Source organism: Zalophus californianus, chromosome 5 (assembly GCF_009762305.2).
Source record: "Zalophus californianus isolate mZalCal1 chromosome 5, mZalCal1.pri.v2, whole genome shotgun sequence".
NCBI classification, from domain to species: domain Eukaryota; kingdom Metazoa; phylum Chordata; class Mammalia; order Carnivora; family Otariidae; genus Zalophus; species Zalophus californianus.
The window spans coordinates 67,649,388-67,674,302 of record NC_045599.1 but is presented as its reverse complement, the minus strand read 5'-3'; the positions used below and the strand labels follow the sequence as shown (position 1 = coordinate 67,674,302).

Below are 24,915 nucleotides of genomic sequence, written 5' to 3'. Positions count from 1 at the left end.
TTTTGGTGGGGGGGGGGGGTTCGTTTATTTTTATTTTTCCCCCCAGTAACCTGGAGAATTTTACAGATGACCCAATTGACAGATTTAATCTTGTAGTTATTTGTTATATATTCAGCCTGTTTATTCATGCATAAAATGAGGCAGGTAAATGAATGGGATATGAAGAACAAATGTGATCCACCCAGTTTGCCTCAAATGTATTTTAATTCAAAAGATGTTTCCATAAATATTTCCTGAAACACACCTGTGCTTGGCCTTCCCACTCCCTCCTCGTCTCTAGCTCAGGCCATCACCATAGTTTCCAGACTGCTTCATCCTCCCAGACCTTCCAAATCACAGGATATCCCAATGCCAGGATATCTCTCTGTCCACTTAGAGGCCTGTGTTCTGCCTCTGCTCTGTGACCCTCATGGGTCTGTATTTCCACCATTTAAATCCAAGATGTGTCAGCCTGGAAGCCAAGATTTCCATGTCCTTCCGAGGTCTTCGACGCTCCTTTCTTTTCATGAGTTCCCTTCTAGACAGTTTGCTCACAGTGTCCCTGACCATGCTCTGTCAATTCCTATCTCAGCCCTTTCCCGGAGCCCAGTCACAAGCCCAGTGTTTCTTACTATCTCTTCTCTTTTTTCAAGGCCCACATTAATTCCTGCCTCTTAGGTGAATCTTAATTGGATAATCTCTTCCCTCCTAGGAACTCAATAACACTTAATCTGGGTGGCATCTCTCTGTGGGCACCTCTCCCTAGGCTGCCTTGTCCTGGTTTGGACATTTCACACATGTGCGTATCGGATTAGCACAAAGGAATTGCAGGGTCTTTGAGGACTGGGGCCACATCCTTGCCTCCCCACAAGGGTAGTACACAGTATCATTCGTCCTAGGGTAATAGACACTTGTGTTTTAGGATAATGATAATGATGACCAACCGTAACAGTGAGGTTTGACTGTCTCCTTTAGAAAGCTTCAGAAAACAACTGTCTAGTTTTCCAGCAAGGATTGTCGAATTGGGTAGTGGGTCTCTATTCCTCTCCAAGGAGAGGCCATGGAAAGAGCCAGCAGATGACGTTCTGCCTCAGCTAAGGTTGCATCAACTCCCTCCATAGCTCTTCCTGTCGTGGAGCAGTGTATTTTGAATTATGAGAAATGGCATCCTTCAGATACCAGGTTCTGTAAGTAGGGCGTTGAACATCAGATATCTACGAAAACCCTTTCAGTGTCCACATTAGATGACTATTCTTGTGCGTTGGTGAATCAGTACGTCAGTGGAGGAGGCATCATGCCTTCAGTTCAGCTCCTAAGGAGTCTTGCTTTTTGGAAATTCTGTGTGAGCGGAAGAGCAAGCCTTCAGGGTCATACACTGAACTTGGGAGGAGGGCAAACCAGACATAAGAAAACCATAAGGAGAAATCACTCCAAGGAAAGGGGAACTCAAGAGCAAACTGTGGAAGAGGTTACTCCTCCTGCATGTCCTAGAAATTGCAGTCTTACTGGTGTGCCCTTTCTTCACTTGAGGACACACAGACACACAAAATAAAACCCAAACCATTGAACTGAAAGAGTGAGTCATGCCAGCCAGACCTCTGCCAAGCTAGTCAATTAAAGTGCAGAACCGATTCTGTGCCTTTCTTAGACCCTGAACAACAGTGTTTCTTCCTGAATTTTTTTCATAGAAGAAAAGTATATGTTGATTTCTGAGCAAGTTGGTATATATTCGCTCTTCTCATTAAAACATTTTTCGTCTTCCTTCAGAGAATATTTAAAAACTTACCGACTGGGTTACTCTTCACATGGAAGCTGTTAGTCATCTTACAGACTTTGTTTTATGTCTTACCCAGTTAAGCTTTTATTTTTAATCTCTTACAGTGTATTCTCTAGAAACATACTTGAGTCTAGGCTTCTTCCTGAATGCTTTCATTGTCTTGTGTTAACAGGGAACGGATACGGCAATCCCCGAAACTCACCAGGTCTGCTGGTCTCACCTGGTAACTTGAACAAGAATATGCAAGCAAAATCTCCTCCCCCCATGAATTTAGGGATGAATAACCGTAAACCAGATCTCCGAGTTCTTATTCCACCAGGCAGCAAGAATACGATGCCATCAGTGGTAATGCGAAACTACATTTTAAATAAATGTTGATAATGTTTTGTATATGTTTTGCTGTTTTTTGTATCTTTCTAACATTTTGAATTACTTAGGTGATAAGAAAATTAACTTATCAGTGCTATTGCTGGAGCCCCATTTGTATTTAGCCATTTGTTTGCATTTAGCCATTATTTCTGGTAACTGGTTCACATTTCCCTTTTCCATGTAAAAAAAAAGAAAAACCAAAAAACAAAAAGAAAACAACATCCAATAAACTCCCCTATAAAACTGGTGTTCTGGGGCAAAAAAAGCATTTCCTTTTTTTAAAGTCTCCAATTTATAATTAGAAAAAAAATCATTACTTATTACTCTGCTTATGGTACATCCAGTTGGACCAACAGTAGAATCAAACTCACAGAATAGGGAATTTCTTAACAGATTTTTATAATATTGAACTACTGTGTCTTCAAGGTGCTGACAACGAAAAATCCTTTCCATGATTTCTAAATGAACGTTCTTCTGTTAATTGACCACTCTTTTCTTAGGTATATTGCGATGATTAATAATATATCGCATGCCTGTGCATTGCCTCAATTCATCTTCCCATATATGTGCTTCATGCAAATAACTACCTCTCAAAAGTAAATTGTTTTAAAATCCTAGGCATTCTGAGAACAAAGGTTCTATTTCACACCAAAAAAAAAAAAAAAGTCACTGTAAGAAAAAATAAATAATGAATTAATTAAGAAGTATAAATAATATCCCTGGACTCTATCATTTTTCTTTCTCCTGGGTCTGCAGGCTAAGATGAAGATAATAACTATGGGACCAAATTCAACAACAAAGAGAACTTACATCAATGTTCTCCAAATTAGCTTTGCTTAAGAGCAAGAACATTTAAAACCAAGATTCAGTAGACAAATTTAGATCATTCTGCAAACACATTTCTTTTTTTTTCTTTCTGTGCTCTGTGGCAAGCTTCGGGGTAAAACAGTCCTGCAAGCTGATTAGTTTATTATGGCACAGTGCGGATTAATTTTGAATATCAACCAAAAAAAAAAAAATCACATAATATGCAACGTTCCCTTCAGAAAAGACTGGGTCTAATAAATAAAACCTCCCACAGGGCCATAGCCAAGTGGTGTGGGCCATGCATGGCAGGCTGTCTCTATCAGCAGATTTATTCCAAGTTCCTTAAAACTGATGCTCTCCCAGGGATCCTCTGAGTGGTTGTACAGCCTCTCACCAGCAGCCAGGTGCAGCTCTCCCCCTCCTCCAGCAAGTGGGGTTTCAAAGTACAATCTTTTTTTTTTTTTTTTTCAAAACATGGTGCTGAAATAATGAAGGTTGAGACACTGACCTGTGCAGAAAACTGGATAGATTGTCTTCACATTTGAGACAAACAGCTCATTAAGGGAAACAAAGAATGTCTTTGTAGGGAGTTATCTGTAGAGTCTGGGTTTTAAAATTGTTTAAACTGTTGTGTCTATGAGAAGATGCTTTGCCTTTTGTTGAAAAGATTTTGCCCAATTATAAATATTTACAGACACTAATTAATAAAACTCCTTCCCCATGCTCTCAGTCTGAGGATGTCGACCTGCTTTTGGTAAGTAGTAAGAGTACTTCCATAAATGGCACATGCAAGGAGAAACCCAAGGTGACTTTTAGGTGGAGTGGCTCTGGGAAAATGGGAAGATTTCAGAAATTACCATAGTGTGTCCAAATGAATCATATTTAAATGCCATTAATTTCAAGTATCACAGGTGAAAAGAATGTCAGGTTATTTATTTTTCTGTCTCAACCTTTGTAAAGTGAAGACCATGTTTTCAATTTATTTTAGGACTTAATTTATAGTAAAATTCTAACAAAAATAATTTCCTTAGTTATTTAAACCACTAAGATACTTATTTTTCTAAGAAATTAAAAAAAGTCTCATGATCTTTATGTGAATCTTTAATCTTCTTGCTGTAAGGAGTTAAATATACATGTTAGCTGCTTTACCATCCTAGTTCTGAGGGAAGTTTAGAAGAATCTGAAAAAAGTGGTCAGAGCACCACCTGCTGGTCAGAGTATAGCATGAAATTCTGCCCATCTGCTCTGCAGTGTATAGAACTGAGCATAAAAACTACCATGGTTGATTTTAATTTTTTTTTAATTTGCATTTGAATAAAAACTGAAACAATGGAGTACAGTATACATATTTCATCAGTTTTGAACATAGTCTGTTTTTACCCGTAATAAAGCTTATGGTACTTGTTACTAGTTCAGTTGCCTAGGAGATACTGATGTAATGGGTTACTATGGCAACAACTGGTCTCTTGAAGGATTGTAAATGATAGGGTTGGCAGAGTTCATAGAGACACATGTTAAATGATTAATTTCATGAGATTTGTACCAAGTTATTTCTTTATATGCAAAATTAATACTGAAATCTAATATTTTTAAGTTTAAAAAATTTTACCAATAATGTCTCTTTATTTACTTTAAAAGAATCAAAGGATAAATAACTCCCAGTCTGCTCAGTCATTGGCTACCCCAGTGGTTTCCGTAGCAACTCCTACTTTACCAGGACAAGGGATGGGAGGATATCCATCAGCCATTTCAACAACATATGGTACCGGTGAGTAGCTTTGCCATGTTCGAATAGTACATTAAATACTTTTTATTAAAAAGCAAGATAAAAAGATATTACCTTTTAGTCTATTAGGAAACTTCCTTTAGTACCTGTGGTGTCCAGAGACGATGCCATTACCTATGTGTTACTAAGACAAAGTGAATATCTATATTTTTCTTTCTTAAGTGACTGAAAGTTTTACTAACCCAACCTGAATTCAATATAAAAAACCAATTTCAAGGAAAATGAGCCATTATTTCTTTGATGTAATAGAAAGCTCACTTTCTCAGGATTGTTTAAAAAACATTTCTAGATCATCAAATACGTATACACTGTAATGCCAGACTGTAGTTCTAATGAACTAAAATTGCAGGCTGTACTACTTCAGAGCTTTCATGGAATACTTATTTTTTGGCATATGATACATCTCTTTTAAATTAAAATTGCTCCTGATGCTTTATCTCCTTCTCCCCCCAGAATAAGAGAATTTATAATAATCATTAAGTGATACTAATAGAATATTTTTAAATTGGAAATGTGTATTTACCATTTGATAATTTTCAAATTAAGTATTTTCCCTTATTGTTTTATTTATTGATCTAGAGTACTCTCTGAGTAGTGCAGACCTGTCATCTCTGTCTGGGTTTAACACCGCCAGCGCTCTTCATCTTGGGTCAGTAACTGGCTGGCAACAGCAACACCTACATAACATGCCGCCGTCGGCCCTCAGTCAGCTGGGGTAAGCAATATTATTTCTTCTATAAAACACTTTGAGAATGCATTTTTGGATGACAAAAGCAGTTTCTAAATACTGTGCTCTAGTGTCCCATTAAAGGATGTAAAATTCTACTTTATCAGAATGTGAAAGTAATTATTCAGATCAGTATCTTTTAAGTCGGTTTAAATATTACTTTCCTTATTTTTTGAGAGGAGGGGAGCTCTGTGATAATGAGATAAATTATTTCCCTGTTGTTTTAGGCTAAATTGGTTTCCACTTCGATCAATGAAAAGCTTTCACTTAGTTAACTTTTCACGTGGGACATAAGAAGACACTTATAAGTTCTTTAAATTTTTGAGATATTTGGGAATCCTTATCACTTAGCTTATACCATATAATTCATGCTAACCTTAACCTAGTACTTATAGGTTCTCCTATTGATTTCATATATTTATAAGGTACTCATCATATGGTTATGTATTTATAGATATTGTACAAATATAAATATATGTGTATATGTACATACACTAATTACCTAAATTTGGGTATAAAAATAATTTCTGTTGTTTTCTGAAATCAGAATGTGTATTTCTGCCCCCTTGTGGTAATTTTGAGAAATGTCTTTATCATAGAAAGGACTCCTGTCATTTATCTATGGAAAAATGTTCAAACCTTTAAAAAGCCCTGAATTCATAATTCAAAACTACTTGTAAAACAGATAGTTTTTTTTAAGCTTAAAACGTGAATCAAAGATCTGACTTTAGGTTTAACTAGTAACTCCATAACTGCAATTAATCATCAGAAGAAAATACTAGGAAGGTATAAAATATTAAAAGATAAGAGTTTATATTTTAGAAACATTCTATATGTCTACCTCGCTTTTACTTTTCTGCTGAGTCATTTGGTTATAATAGTTAGTTAGCTCTATACTTCTGTTTCTAAAGAGATAATGAGAATAAAACACTGATTAGAATAAAAATCACTGACTGATACCACAACTTCATCTCTTACCTTCCCTGCCCTCCTAGCTTTCTTGTGGAATTGATTTCACACAGATTAGTGCTCCAGTAATGGAGTCTTCCTCCATTCACTGTTTGCTTATGGGCATCCTGCTCACTAATCATTATTGTTCAAAATCTAACCTTTCATGGAAGCAATAAAATAAATTCACATGACATTGTTGCTGTGCTTTCTTAAAAGATTGTTAGCTTTGAAGCTCTATTAAATATTGAACAGCAACAGAGTTTCTCCTTTTAGAACATTTAAATTTTCTCAGAATTGTTAACTGTGCAAGTAGACATTTATTGCAATAACTTTTTAAGGTAATTATCACTAAGTACACGATACCATCCAGGCAATCTTGAAATACATATGTGCGGCATTGCACTGCTACGGCTAAGCAGTGAATCCACTGTACGGGCTTCTTGGCAAAGATAAAGGCAGCTGTTCACTTCTCATTTTTCACAAAATTCATCCATTAGAGGACTAGGGATTTCCTTAGAAATTATCAATGTCAAAAGCCGTATTATTTTCTCTGAATGTGGCTTTCTTTTGTCTTTAGTAACACTATACTGTAATCTTAAAAGTCCCTTCAGTTACATGGGAAGAATCTAATTCTCTGCTGCCCTTAATAAAGACTTCAGTAAATGAGAAAGGAGAGAACTGGCCTAGAGAGGAACCAAATTACAACAGCCAAGGATGAAGCATTTTGTTTAGTTCCGGTTTGTTTCAACAACGGTTCTCATAGTGCATGATTTGACTCTGAACTTAGTCTATGAGTTTTCATTGCACTTAATCACTTCCTTTATCCCTCAGATAGGATACCCCTTCCAGTCCTTCTAATTCTGGCCAGCCTGCCTGCCTGCCTGCCTTCCTTCCTTTCTTCCTTCCTCTCTCTCTCTCTCTCTCACACACACACACACACACACACACACACACACAAACACGGTAGCTTTTTCAAAAGGAGGTTCCCTCAGATGGACTAGCCCATGTTCACACAATTAAATGTTAAACTATTTTTTAATCCCAATTTGTGATATTTATATTAAATAAAATAAATTATATTTTATTTTTATTCCTTACAGTGTGAATTAATTCAAAAGATCAGTATTTTTTTTAGGCTACAGTATCCTCACGTTCTTGTGTGATGGGTTCACATTCCTTTATATAGATACAGTGTTCAGAGTAGAGTAAAATATATTTCAGCTCCTCCAAAGCAGATATTCCCAGCAGCCCAAGATGGTCACCACATTTCTTTCCCAAAATTAAGAGTATAAAAGAGCTCTTCGTGTTTTGTGAATGGAAATACCTTTAATTCTTTGAAGCTGCACTTTTAACTCTATCTAGTATTTGATTTTATCTAACCAAGTCAGATAAATAGCATACATTGATTTGATGCAGGAAGTAGGGATGACTGGCAGAAGGAACTTGCCATCGAGGGTTAGCGACAATCATTTGAATAGGAATATTTGAGAAAATGACCCTCAAATTTTTAAGCGTTTTTCTCACCTTAAAAAAAGGGCAGCCTGTTTTCTGGAAGCATTTCTATACACCATCTTAGTTGATGTGGGTGTTTAAAGACAACTTTTAAAAGGTTAAGTTAAATATAGTTTGATAGTGTAATTTCCAGGCGGAGGCAGTTAAGAAATTTGAATAAAACTATCCAGTCATGTTTCATTTCGGAGCAATTATGGGGAAGGGTAGGTGTTTTCCCAGTTGGAAGGCATCTGTAGCACATGAAAACTTGCAGCAGGATTTGATATGGGCAACTTGCATATCTGGCTTCTGTCTCCCTCCTACCCACCTCTTTCTCACCCACACACATGGAATATTTCACAGTTATCTGTGTCTATAAAAATTGTGTTCTCAAGAACAAGCAGACCAACATGCTTGTATCTGAATCTAGCATGTATACAGCTAAGTGATTTTTAATGCTTTTTCTTTTCAAGATAATAGTTTGATAACAGAGACTAGCCAATTACATTTCATTCTATTTGGAATCCTCTGCCACAGTATAATGAAGCTGAATCTCATTCATCACGCACATTTCATTACTGTGGATTTAGTGTCCCCAGAACTACTCAAAATGCTTCATATATGCTTTCAGTGTCAAATGAAATGCCACCAAAAAGTAAATTTAGGGACTAGCCTATTTGTTTATAGGAAGGGATAAACAAGAAGTGTCATATCTCTTATGGGGAAGAGATGCAACAAAAGCTATACAAGCCAGTTCACAATTGTAGATACAGTAAATAAGTAGATAATGCAGCTTCTAAAAGCTGTATTAAAGAAACAGCATTTTGATTATACTATTTTTTGCTTAATTGATCCAGATTAACTGCTTATACTAGTCCAGCTCACCAAACTTTTTGTCTAATTGTCCATGTCTCCCTGCCTGTGAAGAAGCAATCTAAATGTCAAAGGGCAGTCAAAAGTATTTGTTGATATGCCACTTTATTTTCAGACTGCTAATTGACGTTCATTATTAAAGAGTTGTGTGAGTCATAGTAGAAGCATTTAATTAAATTTTAGTGAAATAGTCTTTCTTATCCAGAGCCAGGAAAATTCTTTCTTCCAGAAATCAAAAGATGATTTCCTCTGACATCAAAATGAATCATTAAGTAACTTTGAACCAAGATAAAATAGTCCACCATTATGGATCTTTTTGAAATACAGGTGTTCCCCCCACCCAGTCTTAATATCTTCTTGATTTAAAGATTACTTAATTAAACTCTTAGAAAATTAGTAAACTAATATAGACTGTAAAATAAAAACTACAAATAAATAATGACAAGTATAAACAGGTGATTGGAAATCATATGCACTCAATGTGGTAACTTGATATAAAGGCTAAGACTGTATTTATTCTATAACATAAAAGCCAGAGAGAGAAAAGCTAATTATTAGGGGAAAAAATAACTCTCCTTTAGGTCATTTTACACATTAGCTCATCTATTAATAAGAGAAGGAAAGTAATTCTTTGCCAGTAGGTGGTGCCTTTGTATAAAACATCACTCAAAGATTAAACTCATTTTGACTAATTTTTTATCTCTATACATCTTGAGCCTGAATTGCATCTCCCAAAAAGCCAGCCCCAAGTTATTCCACTTTTTCCTCTGAATATATATATATATATATATATATATATATATATATATATATATATATATATTTTCTCACTGCTCGTAATGACTTTTTAATGTCACCTAATTCTCTCCATTTGAAAGTAACATAATCACGTCCATGAGTAGGTGGGCTCACTTTCCTTTGTCTAGAACGGGTGTATCTGTATGGATTATTCTTCACTGTGACTGCTCACGAGGAGAGATATCTGTACTTTCTTGACAATGTGGGCAAGTAGTGCTGACTCTAGCCACAGATGTCAATGCCATCAGAATGTAAGAGCAGTACGAGCATCTTAAAATTGATGTCAGCAGTGTCCTTCCGGTTTATCCTGACCAAAGTTGTTGCGATTGCCAATCGACACCTAAGGGCTTAATGCTTTTCCCGCCAGAGTTTCAAGTATCTAAATTCTTCCACATTGTGGAAGAAGGGAAAGTTACACTCTCCTGGAATAAATGAGGATTAAGCCTTATAAACGCAATAAAATCATACTAGATCCTTCTTTACAACAGCCTTTCCTTAGACAAATCCAGATTCCTCAACTCATGCCAATTATAACTAGAGGCTGAGTGATATCCTACTACGTACCCCAGCAGGGAGAGACTGGCAGTGATGAAGCTGAGGTACTTGTGGAAAATAGACACCACTTGCATCCCATGTAACTGAGAAAGGATGAAGAAAGTCCAGCGACTGACCAGTATTAGTGGGGTAGGAAGTCTAAGTGTTTTTAAAGCCAACACTAAACTTTTCTGCAGTTCATTTTCAACCTCTTTCCCCATCTTTCCCCCCCTCCAAGCTTTTCACCAGATACAGTTAAATGTAGCATTTTAGGGATTTATTCATTTGAAATTTGAACTCGCTTCACTCTCTCTCAAGACCGTACAACTTCATGTGTATGTGCTTATTATGTGGAGGGATGCATTTTATATCCGTCACAAGCTTTTTACAATAATTTCCACACACATGCATTAGTAAATCGGAGACATCTCATTCAAAAGCTAAATGTTGTAACTTAAATCTTAAGTTATTATTTCGGAACTAGTCTAGGGAGAAATTCCATGGACACAGAAAATGCATTTTCCAGCATGTCATGTTATGCCTCTCTGAGCCGGTAACCTGTAGGTGTAGGGAGCCTGTCACAGACTAGAGGTATGATTCCCGAGGCCTGGCCCCGTTAAATACTGTAATTTACTCCCAGGCATCCTCAATGGCTCTGAGAAGGCGCTGCCCCCCGAGTGCTTCCAAGCACGCTCTCCTCCCTCTGGGCATGCTCCGGTGTCTATGCGAGTCTTGAAGCTGATGTTTGATGTAATTGTGAGTTCCTGGGGGCTCCAGGCCTCCTCCATCTGTAACTGGGTTTCCTTTCCTCCTACAGAGCTTGCACTAGCACTCATTTATCTCAGAGTTCAAATCTCTCCCTGCCTTCTACTCAAAGCCTCAACATCAAGTCAGAACCTGTTTCTCCTCCTAGAGACCGTACCACCACCCCTTCGAGATACCCACAACACACGCGCCACGAGGCGGGGAGATCTCCTGTTGACAGCTTGAGCAGCTGTAGCAGTTCGTACGACGGGAGCGACCGAGAGGATCACCGGAATGAATTCCACTCCCCCATTGGACTCACCAGACCTTCGCCGGACGAAAGGGAAAGTCCCTCAGTCAAGCGCATGCGACTCTCTGAAGGATGGGCAACATGATCAGATTATTACTTAATAGTTTTTTTTTTCTTGCAGTGTGTGTGTGTGCTATACCTTAATGGGGAAGGGGGGTCGATATGCATTATATGTGCTGTGTGTGGAAAAAAAAAAAGTCAGGTACTCTGTTTTGTAAAAGTACTTTTAAATTGCCTCAGTGATACAGTATAAAGATAAACAGAAATGCTGAGATAAGCTTAGCACTTGAGTTGTACAACAGAACACTTGTACAAAATAGATTTTAAGGCTAACTTCTTTTCACTGTTGTGCTCCTTTGCAAAATGTATGTTACAATAGATAGTGTCATGTTGCAGGTTCAACGTTATTTACATGTAAATAGACAAAAGGAAACATTTGCCAAAAGCGGCAGATCTTTACTGAAAGAGAGAGCAGCTGTTATGCAACATATAGAAAAATGTATAGATGTTTTGGACAGACCCGGCAAAGGGTGGCCATTGGTAAATGTTAGGAACACACCAGGTCACCTAACATCCTGAGAACGCGCTCACAAACCTGCACGCATATCATTGGCGTATGGCACTCATTAAAAAGGATCAACGACCATTAAAAGAGGACCATACCTATTTTAAAAAAAAAAAAAAAGTGGAGTTTGAGGGCTAACGTATTTAATTAAATAAATAAATAAATCTGGGTCTGCATCTCTTATTAAATAAAAATATAAAAATATGTACATTACATTTTGCTTATTTTCATATAAAAGGTAAGACAGAGTTTGCAAAGCATTTGTGGCTTTTTGTAGTTTACTTAAGCCAAAATGTGTTTTTTTCCCCCTTGATAGCTTCGCTAATATTTTAAACAGTCCTGTAAAAAACCAAAAAGGACTTTTTGTATAGAAAGCACTACCCTAAGCCATGAGGAACTCCATGCTTTGCTAACCAAGATAACTGTTTTCTCTTTGTAGAAGTTTTGTTTTTGAAATGTGTATTTCTAATTATATAAAATATTAAGAATCTTTTAAAAAATCTGTGAAATTAACATGCTTGTGTATAGCTTTCTAATATATATAATATTATGGTAATAGCAGAAGTTTTGTTATCTTAATAGCGGGAGGGGGGTATATTTGTGCAGTTGCACATTTGAGTAACTATTTTCTTTCGGTTTTCTTTTACTCTGCATACATTTTATAAGTTCAAGGTCAGCTGTCAAAGGATTACCTGTGGGATTAGAACATATCACATTGCAACACCCTAAATTGTTTTTAATACATTAACAATCTATTGGGTCAACTGACATCCATTGTATATACTAATGAGTTTCTTTCATGCTATTTTTTGTTTTTGTTTTTGCATTATTATCAAATGCAGGGCCCCTTTCTGATCTCACCATTTCACCATGCATCTTGGAATTCAGTAAGTGCATACCCTAACTTGCCCGGATCCTAAATTATCTGGTTGGTTTTCAGCCTAGAATTTGAGACACTTTTTAGAAACATGCCCAGAATAGAGAAGCTGTGTTGGGGCACAAGTCCTGCAAATATGGCCCTAGAAACCAGTGATATGGCGTTTACTCAACGCACAAGTTATAAATTCCCACAGAAGAAAAATGTGAAAGCCTGGGTGCTAGACAAGAAGGAAGCAGGTAAAGGGATAGTTGCTTCGTCATCCATTTTTAATTATTTTAACTGACCCTCAACAATCTTGTCAGCAATATAGGACTGTTGAACAATCCCGGTGTGTCAGGACCCCCAAATGTCACTTCTGCATAAAGCATGTATGTCATCTATTTTTTTCTTCAATAAAGAGATTTAATAGCCATTTCAAGAAATCCCATTAAAGAACCTCTCTATGTCCCTTTTTTTAAATTTTTCAAAAAATAATGACTTGTCTAATATTCGTCTATAAGGGATTAATTTTCAGACCCTTTAAAAAGTGAGTGCCATAAAAAAAAAGTTGATATATATTGCTTAAAAGAGATTTCAATCTAGGAATGATTTTCCTTCTCTTGGAATGTGAAGATCTGTCGATTCATCTCCACTCATGTGCATTGACATACACAGCAACGAAGATCCAGACAGGAAGATCGACACTGCTATAGCACGTCTAGGACATTTCTTATCCATCCTTCTCTTTCACTTGCAGAGTTGCTATGTGTTTCTCACTGTAAAAGGCTGCTGCTGGGTGGCAAAAGCCAAGAGACCTTACTAACTAGGCCGTATTTTCTTAACTTGATCTGAAATCCACAATTAGACCACATCGCACCTTTGGTTGTATCCGTATAGGATGCTAGCCTGCCTTGTACGAACGTTTTATATACTAAAAACAAAACAAAAAAAATCTTTCAACCTTTTCATATATCCCACTACTCAAGGTATCCATGGATGGAACATGAAAGAAAATCATTTATGCAGAGGGAAAACAGAGAATCATCCTGAAAACACACACACACACACACACACACACACACACACACACACACATATACTTATTCACACAGGAAAATCTAAGAAAGTCATTTTCCTCACCATAGACTTGATCCCATCCTTACAACCATTCTTATAACTTGATGTGTATAAAATATGCAAACATGTCACAAATGTTCTTTGTCATTTCAAAACACGTTATCAATATCAGCAGAAATTTACCAGTGGGTGGGAAGGGGTCATTATGTGAAAATATGAAAAAATAGCCATATTAATTTTTTACCTGCAATTTGCCTCAGCAACAAAGGAAAAGTGAATTTATAATGCTGAAGATAAAGTAAGCTAAAGTACCAGCAGAAGCCTTGGCTATTTATAGCAGTTCTGACAATAGTTTTATAAGAACATGAAAAGAACAGAATCACTTGAAAATGGATGCCAGTCATCTCTTGTTCCCACTACTGAATTCATATAAAGTGGTAGCAAGATAGGCGAAGGGATAATCTGAGAATTTTTTTAAGATGATTTAATGAGAAAAAGCACAATTTTGATTGTGATGAGTCACTTTCTGTAAACAATCACTGTCTATCTTTACCCTTCTACCTTATCTGTAATTTACCATTTGTTGTATTTGCAAAGCTAGTATGGTTTTGGGTTTTTATCGCAGTAAATCCTTTGTATTCCGGAGTTTAGGGCAGAGCCCTGAGGGAGTATGATTTTACATAACCCATCCTAGAATAATGTTGTAGGCAACATTCTTCATTGCAAGTAAAAGAACCCTAAGTAGCATTTTACACAGCTACAAATATTGTTATAGCTGATCCTATTTTAAAAGATTTTTGGTAATATTAAGCTTAAATACTGGTAACACTGATGCAATATAGGGAGGCTGCACACCCTGTATATTGTATGCATTGGTGAGTGGAAGGCTGTTTATTTCAACCTTTTTTAAAATTGTGTTTTTTAGTAAAATGGCTTATTTTTTTCCCAAAGGTGGAATTTAGCATTTTGTAATGATGAATATGAAAATACCTATCATCCTCAGATCATTTTAAGGTTGACTAAAAGTGAGAAAGAAAAGAATTCCAATACACTTTTTTTAAAGAACGTCTGCCCTCTCACACTTTCGATGTATTCGTTTTTCTTACATACCCATCTTTTAATTTAGAGCTAGCGTTTTTTGCCCCGTTATGCTTTTGTTTGTTTTTCCAGAGGGTAAATGCTTTGTAATTTCTTTCTTTAAAAAAAAATCTTTTTTAAAGAAGCAGCCACTTGAACCCTCAGTAAAGGCTGTTGCCTAAGCATGGCATACTTCATCTGTTCCCATTTGTGCCATCTGCTGTGATGGCGTCAATTTCCTGCCACCACAGATCTTTGGAAGATTGATGGAATACTGGTGTCTGTTAGAATGCTTCAGACTCAGACTACAGATGTAATTAAAGGCTTTTCTTAGTATGTTTTAACCAAAGATGTGGAGCAATCCAAGCCACATATCTTCTACATTCAATCTGTCCATTTTGGTTATTTTCATAATCGGGTATTGCATCTTGCCTTCCCTAGTCATACCTCAAATTGATTCATACCTCAGTTTAATTCAGAGAGGTCAGCTAAGTGATGGATTCTGTTGTGGTCTGAATGCAGTACCAGTGTTCTCTCGCAGACCCGGGTCACTGTAGGCATAGGACTTGGATTGCTTCAGATGGTTTGCTGTATCATTTTTCTTCTTTTTCTTTTTCTGGGGACTTGTTTCCATTACATGACAGTAATTAAAATAGCTTGTAAATGAGGGCATACAAGCATTTGCAACAAATATTCAAATAGAGGCTCACAGCGGCATAAGCTGGACTTTGTCGCCACTAGATGACAAGATGTTATAACTAAGTTAAACCACATCTGTGTATCTCAAGGGACTTCATTCAGCTGTCTGTAGTGAATAAAAGTGGGGAATTTTCAAAAGTTTCTCCTGCTGGAAATAAGGTATAATTTGTATTTTGCAGACAATTCAGTAAAGTTACTGGCTTTCTTAGTGATGCAGTGTCTGTGGTGCATTTTTTTAATTAATGTTTTGCTGTTTAAATTTTTTCCACTTAATAGTGTTTGTTAAAAGCAGCTTCTCCCACAAGTGCAAGTGAGCATTTTGAGTTTCCAACTCAAAATACTTTTACAAAAGGGGGATGTTTGTGTTTGGGAGGGAAGAAAGGTGTAAATTGGACCTCTTTTCTTGGGGGTGATATATGTACTCAGCCAGTGTGAGCAGTTCAAGATTCTTATCAAGTGGTTCAACTTATACTTTATCAAAGTAGTTCCATGAAGATCTTGGATAACTTGCTTAAACACAGAGAATTGTCCAAAAGTCATTCTGAAAAGCACTGTCATACAGTAAGTTAAATTATTTTTTAAACTAAAATATGTAGAAAGTATTTTCAGATTTATTTTTTCTTCATCAAAATGGTTTCTTTAACAAAACAAAACCAAAACAAAAAAAAAAAACCAAAAACCAAAACAAAACAAAACACATAGGCTTTTATCTAAATACTTGAAAAAATTAGTAAATTCATACATTTTTAGAAACTAAAAAATATATGTATTATCAAAATCCAATGATAATTTCCAAAGGGAATGTCCTTAGAAGGAGCAACATAAAGACTAATTAAGGAACTGAAAAGGAAAACAAGAAGGCATTGGTCAGCCACCTGGAGATCTCAGACTAATCCACAAGGTGATTCCTGCTCTGATGGAAAAAGAATGCAGCTTGGGGAACATTGCATGTGGCTTCAAGATAGCAGTGCTCTTCTCTCTGTTCTTTTTATTCATTGTCAGCAAACATTTATTAAGCATTTATTATGTGTAATTCATGTGGTGGATCCTGGGATGAGAAGATGTAGCCCTTGCTTTTAAGAAACTCATAAACTAATAGGAGATTAAAGGACTAATAGGAAATAGAAACTGTTCTCAGAGACTTCTGCAAAGTACTGGGAGGAAACCACTTCAGAGATCTCTGGAGCAGAGCAGAGCATGGGCACTTCCTTGGAGCAGAGGCAGCCTTGGATTTGTCTTTGGAGGGTGGTGGGTAGGATGGAGAAAGGCCCAGATGGATGAGGGCAGGACTGATTTGTGGGCATGTGACCTCTGCAGTCACATGAGGCCCCACACTTAGTTTCATGCTCTACTGTCACCATCTTGATAATTCCATCTTTGAGTCTGTTTTGTAAGTGTAGCCTGATTGTGTGGGAGCAGAGGAAATAGGGGGCACCTGGGTGGCTCTGTGGTTAAGCGTCTGCCTTCGGCTTAGGTCATGATCCCGGGGTCCTGGGATGGAGCCCCGTGTCAGGCTCCCTGCTCGGCGGGAGGCCTGCTTCTCCCTCTCCCACTCCCCCTGCTTGTGTCCCCTCTCTCACTGTGTCTCTCTCTGTCAAATAAATAAATAAAATCTTTTTTAAAAATTTTTAAAAAAATAGAAAAAAGTGGAAAGCTTTGATTTTAGCAACGTTAAAGGAAAGAGGGACAGTTTCATTTCACACTAAGCCCCACAACTTATGACTAGTCTGGGTGAGGACATTCTACAAGAGGAAATAATAGGTGTCAAGGTACAGAGATGGGGAAACAAGAGAAAAATTTACAGGAATGGTGGCCCATCCTGTTTAGATAAAGTACAGCCATGTGTAGGTGTTGGAGAAGGTCATCAAGAGGGCATGACTGAGAGCTGAACTGCAAGCTGGACCCAGACAAATGGAGCCTCCTCACCCCTGCCCCTGTCTGTAGAAAGTACACTCCCCAACCCCCACCCCGACCGTTCTCACAAGGAGACCCATTTTCAAGGATGCAACCTTGAGAAAGCAATGTATTGTTCGTATATATGACTGAACCCAGTTAAGGCCCCTAAATAAACTTAAGAGTCTGGCAGGCTGGTGTGGAGATTTACTAATCTTGTAGCACCAAAGACCAGGCTCATATATAAATTCCCTTGCTTATTAAGCCTGCCACCCACCAATTCTGCAGTGATCTGCCTCTTTCTTCAGTCTCTCCTTACCTCCACGTACAGGAGCCAGTTTCAGGAAGCTCCCAAGGTTTCGAACCAACAGCCACAGGAGCAAAAGGGACAAGACTGGAAGAGTTGGCTGGGATCTGATTATATAATAGCAAGTTTACAACTCTGGGGTTTAAGCAATTAAATGGAAGATTTAGAAGAGATGGAACTGTCAAAATTCAGCAAGTGATGAGATTAATGGCAGGAGTGATGATAGAATTGTTAAAATTTACAGTTTTAAGCTCTTAAATGATTAGGATCATAGTAATGTCCACATAGGAAATGGAAAGAGCTTACTGCCATGTGAGGAAGGTAACTAAGTCACCATTCAGCATGTTGGGCTTGACTTATATATCCAAGTAGAATATGAGAATGTTGTAAATGTAGACTTGAACTCAGGATACCAGTTAATACTGACAAAAAGCCTTGGATGTTATTAACAGGGGGGTAATAGTGAACACCATGACCATGAAATGAACTTGTCAAGGGGAAGGTCAAAGGTGAGGGAAGAAGTAGGCTTAGAAGGGAATGTTGAAGAGGGGAGACCTACGGAGAAGAAAGGACCTGTGAAGAAGTCAAGGATCATTCAGACAGAAGGAAAACCAAAGTGTGCTGTCAAGGCAAAAAGAGGTTTCAAGGTAAAAAAAAAAATCAACAATGTCAAATGTTTTATTGGGATCACAAAGGAGGAAAATGGAGAAAGAGAATTTGGCCTTGGGTGTTACCTGAGAATCATTTCAATAAAATGGTGTGGGAGAGAGAGGTTGTCTAGCAGATGTTGTGAAATTTCAGGCAGCAAGTGTGAACACATCTTTCACAACGTTTGTGATTAAAAGAAGAGAGTTGGCATGAGGGGCCAACAGAGTCAGGGATAAAGGCGAAGGTTGTGAAAAGGCCAGGTGGTACCTGAGCATGTTTATGGGTTGGGCGAGACCTAAGGGAGCAGAACGCAGATGTGAACCATCCTAACCAAAAGCCAGAGGATTACATTTTGTGCCCCTAGGCCCAGTTCCTATGTGGTCCTTTCATTTCAGGGATGTCTGGGAGTCTCGATTAAATAGAGTTATTGAATCTGGTAAAGGAAAATGATTCTCAGAAGTATCTGAGTTTTCATTTTGTGAATTAAGTCCTTTTTCCGTTTTGTGTGCATATTCCTATGGCATCTATCCCGTACATACCCGTACAGATCAACTTCGAAGCAGGATTCAGTGATGAAAGAGGAAAGCCAAGCTGGCTTCCCTAGGGTTGTTTCCCTCAGATTCCCACTGTTCTTACTTCCTGAGAGCAAATGTCTCTATCAGCAAAAATACAGCTATTCGCCTCACCTCTCCTCTTCCAGGCAGAGGTCACAGTTAGGAAATCACAGCAGAAATATTCATAGTTTCTGGCCCTAGAGTAGGTCCTGCTTTTAGCGGCAGTCTCGTCAGACCACCAGCTCCATCACACCCAGTCCTGACCGGCTCAGAACTGAGGAAGAATCTCCAGTCCTGAAATTCTCAGCCCCAGCTGCCGACTTCTACTCTGGGCCAAATGGAGATGACAGGTCACCCTTTGAATCTGGTGACTCATGCAAGAGCAGGCAGAAACATGAACTACCAGTGGGGCAACTCCACACTGAGAAGAAAGTAATTAAGAAAGCCCTTGACCCAACACTCTATCACCAGAAATGCTGGGTCCGTGTAAGTTCCCTTGCCCCGCCTTCCCCTCCTTAAAGAGAGCACCGATGGTGATGGCGGGAAGGTCGCAGTGACCCCAGGCAACATGAGAAAACAGAAGCTGAAGCTGGTGTGAGAGGGAAGGCAAGCTGCTAACATATATTGAGTACCTTTCTGCCATGTGCTGACCTACACGATCTACCTGCTCAAAGACACTAGGTGCAGCTTCTCCAGAGGTCATCCAGTCTCCTGACCAGCTTTATCCCTCCCAAGCTAAGAAGCATTTGTCAAGTTATCTAAGTATCAATTTTCTCACCTATCTCTAAACTCACAGGGTTGCTCTGAAGCCCAATTAAGATGTTTATAGTTGCTAACCACTGAAAAGATCAGAATCCCTACTCCCCCACAAGTTACTCAAAATAAACATGACTCTGCTCTCTAAAGTAATGAGAAAAGAAGGTAACAAAGTTCTGATTTTTCCTATGATGACTACAGTGTGCTTTTTTATTTCTTAGCAACATCACATTCTTTCCCAAAAGGCAATGTGGTGTGCTCCAACTTTGCTGATGCCCAAAGAACTTGTTCTACTTATAAAGAGAGCCATGCTCCACAGTATTCATCCCAAAGCTTCCCACTAGTGATGCTAAATATATCAACACAGAGAAACTTTTCTAGAAGCAGTAGTTATAGTAAGAGACTAAGTCCTCAGGCATTTATTCCATAAATATTCAATATGGTATATGCTTGCTTCTCTTTACAAATAAGAACCCTGCTTGAATGTGCAAACCTGTTTGTATTCAAAAGTTTATATGTGCAAGAGCTATGATTAAAATATTGAGAAGATGCCCATTCATAAAGGAATGTTTAAACAATTTGTGCTATAGCAACACAATGAAATACTATGCAACAGTTTAAAAGAAACAAAACAAAACAAAACACCCTCTATGTACTGACACAGAAATTTTCTGGAATATATTGTTAGATAAAAAAGCAATAATGGAACAGTGTACATAGTATGCTATCTTTCAGGTAAAAATGTAGGAGGCAAAAATAATGAATGTTCTTATAATTGCATAAAGAAACGCTGGAAGCATATGCAAAGAAGCCAACCAAGTTACCAAGATAATGAGGGATTGGGGAGAGGGATGAACAAGACGGAGCAAGACTTGACAGAATATGCTCATTAATATTATTTTGATTCTTTAACTATATGAATATGCTTACTTACTCAAAAGAAGAAAGCTTTAGTTTAGAAAAAAAGCCTTCCAAACAAATATAAATGTCAACAGAACAGACTTTTAGAAATCTCTCCTCCAGCTAAAAAGGCCTGTGGGAAATACCCATACACGGAGCAAAGCTCAGGACTGGTGAGCTTGCCTTTAGGATTCTCCAACTGTCGTCTTCAGCTGGAGGGCAGGAACAAAACCTTAAGATTAGGACTTTGCTTCTCCTGTTGAGCACACTAGTCAGGCAGAAAGTCTTACTAACGCAAGCAGTTTCCTGTAGTTAAATCACAAATATCCTCTTCTAACAGTATTTGGATTTTCTCGGTCATTTTCCAAGTCATTGCCTACCTTTATTTTAATTCATTCTATAATATTTAATTTACTCTGCCTAATCAAAATCTGTATATCCTACTGAGCCATCTAATTTTAAGACTGAAAAATCTAGAGATCTTGGCTGGGTTTCTGTTGAACTGAGAGCTGCCTTCTTCATTGTCATTGTAAGCGGCTCCCACGTGTAAACAACCCAGCTGTAGTACTAGAGCACAGAAAATACGTTATCCTAACCAACTTCTGCGTCCGTAACAACCAGCTGAAATAGCACGGGGAGTATATCATTTTGGGGTAGTTTCTAATTCATCAGCTAAATTTCCAAGTAAGATTTGGAAGGCTCGAAACAATATAGCTTTTTCACAATTCCCTACCTTCTTTTCTCTGCGTTTACTATCCTGGTTTACGTTCTTTGCATGCACAAAATTCTACCATTAAAACATGTTAAAGAAATGGCTTGGCCTAGGCAAAAAACATGTTCTCTATTTCAGAGTTCTACTGACAATAAAGGATAATACTTTCTGCTACCTCTCCCCCTAAACTCTCTGTGAGTGATGTCCTAACTTTGAGTCCTTTGAGTTTAATTATTAAGAAAGGATTCAGAAAAAATGGTTTACTTCTTCCACACAGTGCATCCTCTCCAGAATTCTCTTTAAAGATACTGACAACCAGGTGAGAACATATACAAAGGTCCTTGAAAGTTCACCCACCTTAATAAAGCCCAGTTTTCTTCCTGCCTTTAACAATGTGTTTTGTAAAATCTGGGAATAGAAGAGAAAGTTACTGTGAAATATAGAATCAAGAAATATGAGACAGAATGCACTGAATGTCTGCATATAGAAAATCATATATGACTAGTTACTAGATAAGCCAGAATGTAATCAATGTTGGTGTTAATTGTATTAATAATTATTAAAGCATTACTCCTTAAAATGTGTGCATCTATTATGTCGAGCACGGAAAAGAGCATGTTTTATAATTCTATTTGTATTGCAACCTGAGTATAGAAAGAACTCATCTACAGTCACAGAAATTAGAACAGCAGTGGACTGTGCGAAGTGGAAATTGACTGGAAGGGACACAAGGAAATTTCTGGGGTGATAGAAATGTTCTTTATCTTGATTGGGATACTTTTTCAAAATGCATCTAATTGCACATATAAGATCTGTGTGGGGAAAAAAAGATCTGTGCACTCTATTCGGTAAACTTTACCTCAGTTTTTAAAAAATTCTTATATAGGGGCGCCTGGTTGGCTCAGTTGGTTAAGCGTCTGCCTTTGGCTCAGGTCATGATCCCAGGGTCCTGGGATGAAGTCCCGTGTCAGGCTTCCTGCTCAGCAGGAAATCTGCTTCTCTCTCTCTTTCTCTCTCTCTCTCCCCCTCTGCCCCTCCCGCTCCCCCTCGCTCATGCTTTCTCTCTCTCTCAAAACAAATAAAGAAAAATCTTTAAAAAAAATTAAAAATTACTATATGAAGAGAAATCTCAAATTCAGAATATTATGTAGGAAAGAGTAGTAAGAGACATCACTCCACAGTGCTTCCTGTCGAGGTATAGTGGGACCTACTTCACTACAAATAATCCTCATACTTCCGTCAAGCCTCAATTCAAATGAAGATGAGCTGCTCAAAATTATTTGTTCTCTTAAGTACCTTGAGCATACTCCCCATAATAGTCATTCACAAAGATTCACAATATTCCTCGATAAAGGAAGGTAAGCTTTAGTTCAGTCCTGATCAAATAATCACAAATCCTAAAGTAGTCGAGGTAGAGTAATATGATTACATTGTGACTGATGATGTAATGTAACAATGCACATCAAATAAATTGACTACTTCAAAGATGAAGGCATTATGTATTCCAGAATATTAAATGACTTGAATATTTTGCTACGGAGAGCCATACCATATTCTTACCAAATCTTGCTCAATATAATGTTAAACCTCAGAAAAGAGAATAAGGAAGCTAGACTGTTTATCTTCTGTCTCTAGACTGTCCAAAAAAGAGAATTCATTTGTTTTTCCCCCAGGGAAACTATCTGAGGCTGCAATGTGTGTAGACCAAAAGTGATAGTCAATGCAACCAGTAATATTAAACCACTTTCCCATAAAATTGATCATCCATCTACCCATCCCTTGAGGGTTAAATAAAGGACAGCACAAATGAAAATAAAGGGCCCAGGTGCATTCTAAGGTACACTTAGTGAAATTAAGTGCAAGGCTTATCTGCTTAAGTACTCTGAAGCTATAGTGGAAAGGACATTGCATTCTTCTCTTAATTATTAAAAAAAAAAAAAAATCCTTGGGGCACCTGACCGGCTCGGTTGTTGGAGAATGTGACTCTTGATCTCACAGTTGTAAGTTCGAGCCCCATGTTGGGTGTAGAGATTACTCAAAAGTAAAATCTTTAAAAAAAAAAAAAGAAAGAAAAGTAAAATCTTTTTTAAAAAAAAGATCCTAAAACATTAAATATTTTTCATAAGGTACTAAGGACATGTACAAATGCATGTTTGTTTTTATGAATTTAACCAAATTCACATGTACAACTCTGATCAACAGGGAGTATTTGCACACACCTGCACACATCCACACATATAAAGAATGTATAAAGAGCTCATGAACATGAATCAGATTGATACGATAAAATAACAGAAAAGAGGCCTTGATTTTGTCTACGGGGATATCTGTCTCAGAATATAAACTCTATGAGAACAAAATATTTCCCACCCAGGCCTTTGCTCATCCTCCTTTGTCCATCACCACCGCAAGGGCTGTGCATACCCAAGCAGCCTCTCCAAGTTGGAGGACAAGCAGAAGGAGCCGAAGAAATCCTCATTCTGCAAAGCAGGTATGTGGACATAAATGATAAGGTCACTGGCTCACTACTCCATTTTTCCTGGGTAACATCAAAGAATGATTCCTGTGTTACTTCTCAGGGGTCCTCCATACTGAAACAGAGGACGTGAAAGTGCTCGTGTGGAATAAAGGTGTGCAGACAAGGCTCCCACACACACACAAAACCACCAACAGTCTTTTTGTTTTTATAAACTGTCATATAGATTAAAATAATCTCCAGTCTTGGTCTTGTGCTATTTTTATTATGTAATAAATACTATCTTAAGTCCTTAGGAAAATGATATGATTTATTATGTATGAAGAAGTGTCTTAAATCTTTATGGCCTCATTTACAGTACTGTGGACATTGGTAAAGCAGCAGCATGGTATGATCAAAAGATTATAAACCTTTGAGCAAACAAATCTGAGTTTGAATTGCTCCCCTGGCCAACTACGAGCTGTATAAAAAATGATTTAAAATCTCTGAGTTGGTTTTCTCATTTGTAAATGGAAATAATAATACCTACATTTAGAGATGTTGTAAGGATTTGGAAAATCCTTACACATATAACTTTATATACATATGCACACACACAAATATATATATACAGTTTCTGTATATAGTTATATGTATATATATTATGTATATGAGTATATAAATATATATGTATGTGCATATATGTTACATATGTGTATTTGAGTATAAATATACACATCAATCAGGCACTCAGTACTTACTGAAATATTTTTCTGCACTACATATGATATATATTCACAGCATCTTGGTAAAAATTAAATATACTTCCAACTGAGCTGAAAGTTTCCAGAAAGCAAGTGGACATAGTAAATGAATGTTTTCCTTATCTGGAACCAACCACTAGGAGTAATGAATTAAATATTAAAGCATTCCTGAATGCAAATTAATTATGCATTTTTTTAAAATTTAAGGTCACTCAATAATGGGTCAAAGTTCAAGGTATTCAATGGATATTCCATATACCTAACCATTCACAAACTTTTGGTTTGTACACCCTTTTCAAAAAACAACCCAAAAGGATTTCCGACTCCATCACATTCACCTCCCTACGAAATCCTAAGGCAGGCTGGTCACTGAAGGCATCTACCCACAGAAGGCGTTCATCTTCTTTTGGCTGACTCTTAGGTAATGATCAGAAAAATTGGAGAGGCTCTAGATACCTATTTTGAAATGACAGAATTCCACCCTGACCATCACTGGGTATGAT

The 24,915-nt window shown here is 37.5% G+C and overlaps 1 protein-coding gene and 1 long non-coding RNA gene across 2 annotated transcripts in view; one reads left to right on the top strand and one right to left on the bottom strand.

The window, feature by feature from the left end:
- MEF2C (myocyte enhancer factor 2C) overlaps positions 1 to 15,635 on the top strand; it is a 150,662-nt gene extending 135,027 nt beyond the window's left edge. Inside the window, 5 exon segments of the mRNA XM_027604537.2 lie at positions 1,929 to 2,101; positions 3,663 to 3,686; positions 4,571 to 4,700; positions 5,298 to 5,433; positions 10,910 to 15,635. Coding sequence (XP_027460338.1) covers positions 1,929 to 2,101; positions 3,663 to 3,686; positions 4,571 to 4,700; positions 5,298 to 5,433; positions 10,910 to 11,231 — 785 coding nt within the window. The 3' untranslated portion in view covers positions 11,232 to 15,635.
- The window catches only part of LOC113928672, an 85,734-nt gene that overhangs the window by 30,293 nt on the left and 30,526 nt on the right, over positions 1 to 24,915 (bottom strand). The window lies entirely within an intron of this gene.